The following is a 1,441-nucleotide window of genomic DNA, read 5'->3' as shown; positions in this document are numbered from 1 at the left end:
TATCTCTGACTTTTGGGCCCGTTTAACTGCTTTTGCGGCACGGGATAACTTGCCAAAACGTTGGGGACACGTGCCTCACAACCACCCTTTCTTATATCTCAACGACGCAGGCAAGGTTGTTTGCCGCTTACTGATGTCCAATGATGAGGTTTGAGGGCTATACTAACTGAGGCCTTGTGTCCAGTGAAGTTAGTACGGCCTGGCCGAGTTCTTTTTGAATAATGCCTACAATGTTGTGCGGGATGCGTTCCTAGGGGGCGCTGCAGTCGACCCGTTCGGGGTCCACTGTAACAATCGCATCCTCAGGGCCGTCATTTGTAGCGCGCATTACGCTGGTTACCTTATCATGTTTTTGTTGTTCAGCGCGCGCTGATCAACAAAATGGGTCCCATCGTTGTGCCTTCGGCTCGTCAGCGAGACCCATCGAATAGAGTGCAGTGGAGAATATAGAACACTAGCACCATATAGTTAGCCCATCTAATTGAAGCACATTTCATAGTGCTAGTGGCGGTATCGCTAGGCATGACTCCATTCCTGGTCGGCTCGCAGGTTAACTTTATCCCAGGTCACCACTGTCCATCAACTAGGGGCGCAATACCTTCCACCATAGGAAGGATTATCGACCTTGATAGGTCTCGATCACGTTGGTGTGCTGGAAGTTGGTTGCATGTGGCTCTTGGCAGGATGATGTTACCGAGCCAGCATCCGCCGCTGTAACGCAGGGGCTTTCAGTCTGAGCGATTTGGGAGGCAGCTGCCTCGTTGCGGTGCCAAAGTTTTAACAATGCTTTTCGGGCGCGTAGGGTGTCCAGCTTTGTGCGTTTTTTTGGTATGTTGTTAGCTCCGTAGCTTCTGATGTTTATCGCTATTGCTAAAAATTGACGCGCTATTACTTCGCATGACGGTAGGCAGTACAAATCAGCAATAATGATGTCGGCGGTGGCGATAGTGATAAGGGTGTGTTCACATGTAGTCCAATTGAGAGTCTGATTGGGAGTCCGATTCGGGGCGGCTTTCTGAATTGTGTTCACATACGATTCGCTGCACGGCGCGAGGTGCCACCGCGCCCAGCTGAAGCTCCGCGGCTACGCCCCATCACCCAAGGCAAGCCAGCATTATCTAGGAACAGAACAGTATAAGTATCGTTTCTATGGCGAAAATTATCAACAGGCTTGTACATACATAGCTGCAGGAGTTCGTGAAAAATGCTCGGTGCGCTTTGCGTGAATTAACAATTGGAAAATGTTCCTATAGTATTGTAATGGTAATCATGAGAAACGGTTTGTTAAACAACTTTGTTTTGAGAAAGAAAACTGTGAATCACGTCGAATCATACCCGAAGAGGCCCCCCCGGACCCCAATTCCGTCCAATTCAGAGTCCAATTCGCATGAATCAACCCTGATTCGCCCACATGTGACACGTCCTAATGAATTAGGGCTCA

General features: G+C 49.2%; 1 protein-coding gene across 1 annotated transcript in view; it reads right to left on the bottom strand.

Annotated features, from left to right (window-relative positions):
* Positions 1-616: 616 nt before the first annotated feature.
* Positions 617-1,441, bottom strand: part of VOLCADRAFT_100742 (uncharacterized protein) — a gene marked incomplete at both ends in the record, with an annotated part of 15,868 nt that continues 15,043 nt past the window's right edge. The window contains one exon of the mRNA XM_002959263.1: positions 617-733. Within this exon, the coding sequence (XP_002959309.1) occupies positions 617-733 (117 nt within the window). The remainder of the gene's footprint in view (positions 734-1,441) is intronic.

This window comes from Volvox carteri (genome assembly GCF_000143455.1).
Source record: "Volvox carteri f. nagariensis unplaced genomic scaffold VOLCAscaffold_149, whole genome shotgun sequence".
Taxonomy (NCBI): domain Eukaryota; kingdom Viridiplantae; phylum Chlorophyta; class Chlorophyceae; order Chlamydomonadales; family Volvocaceae; genus Volvox; species Volvox carteri.
Note: the sequence above shows the minus strand (reverse complement) of the source record. Positions and strands in the feature narration are given on the sequence as shown.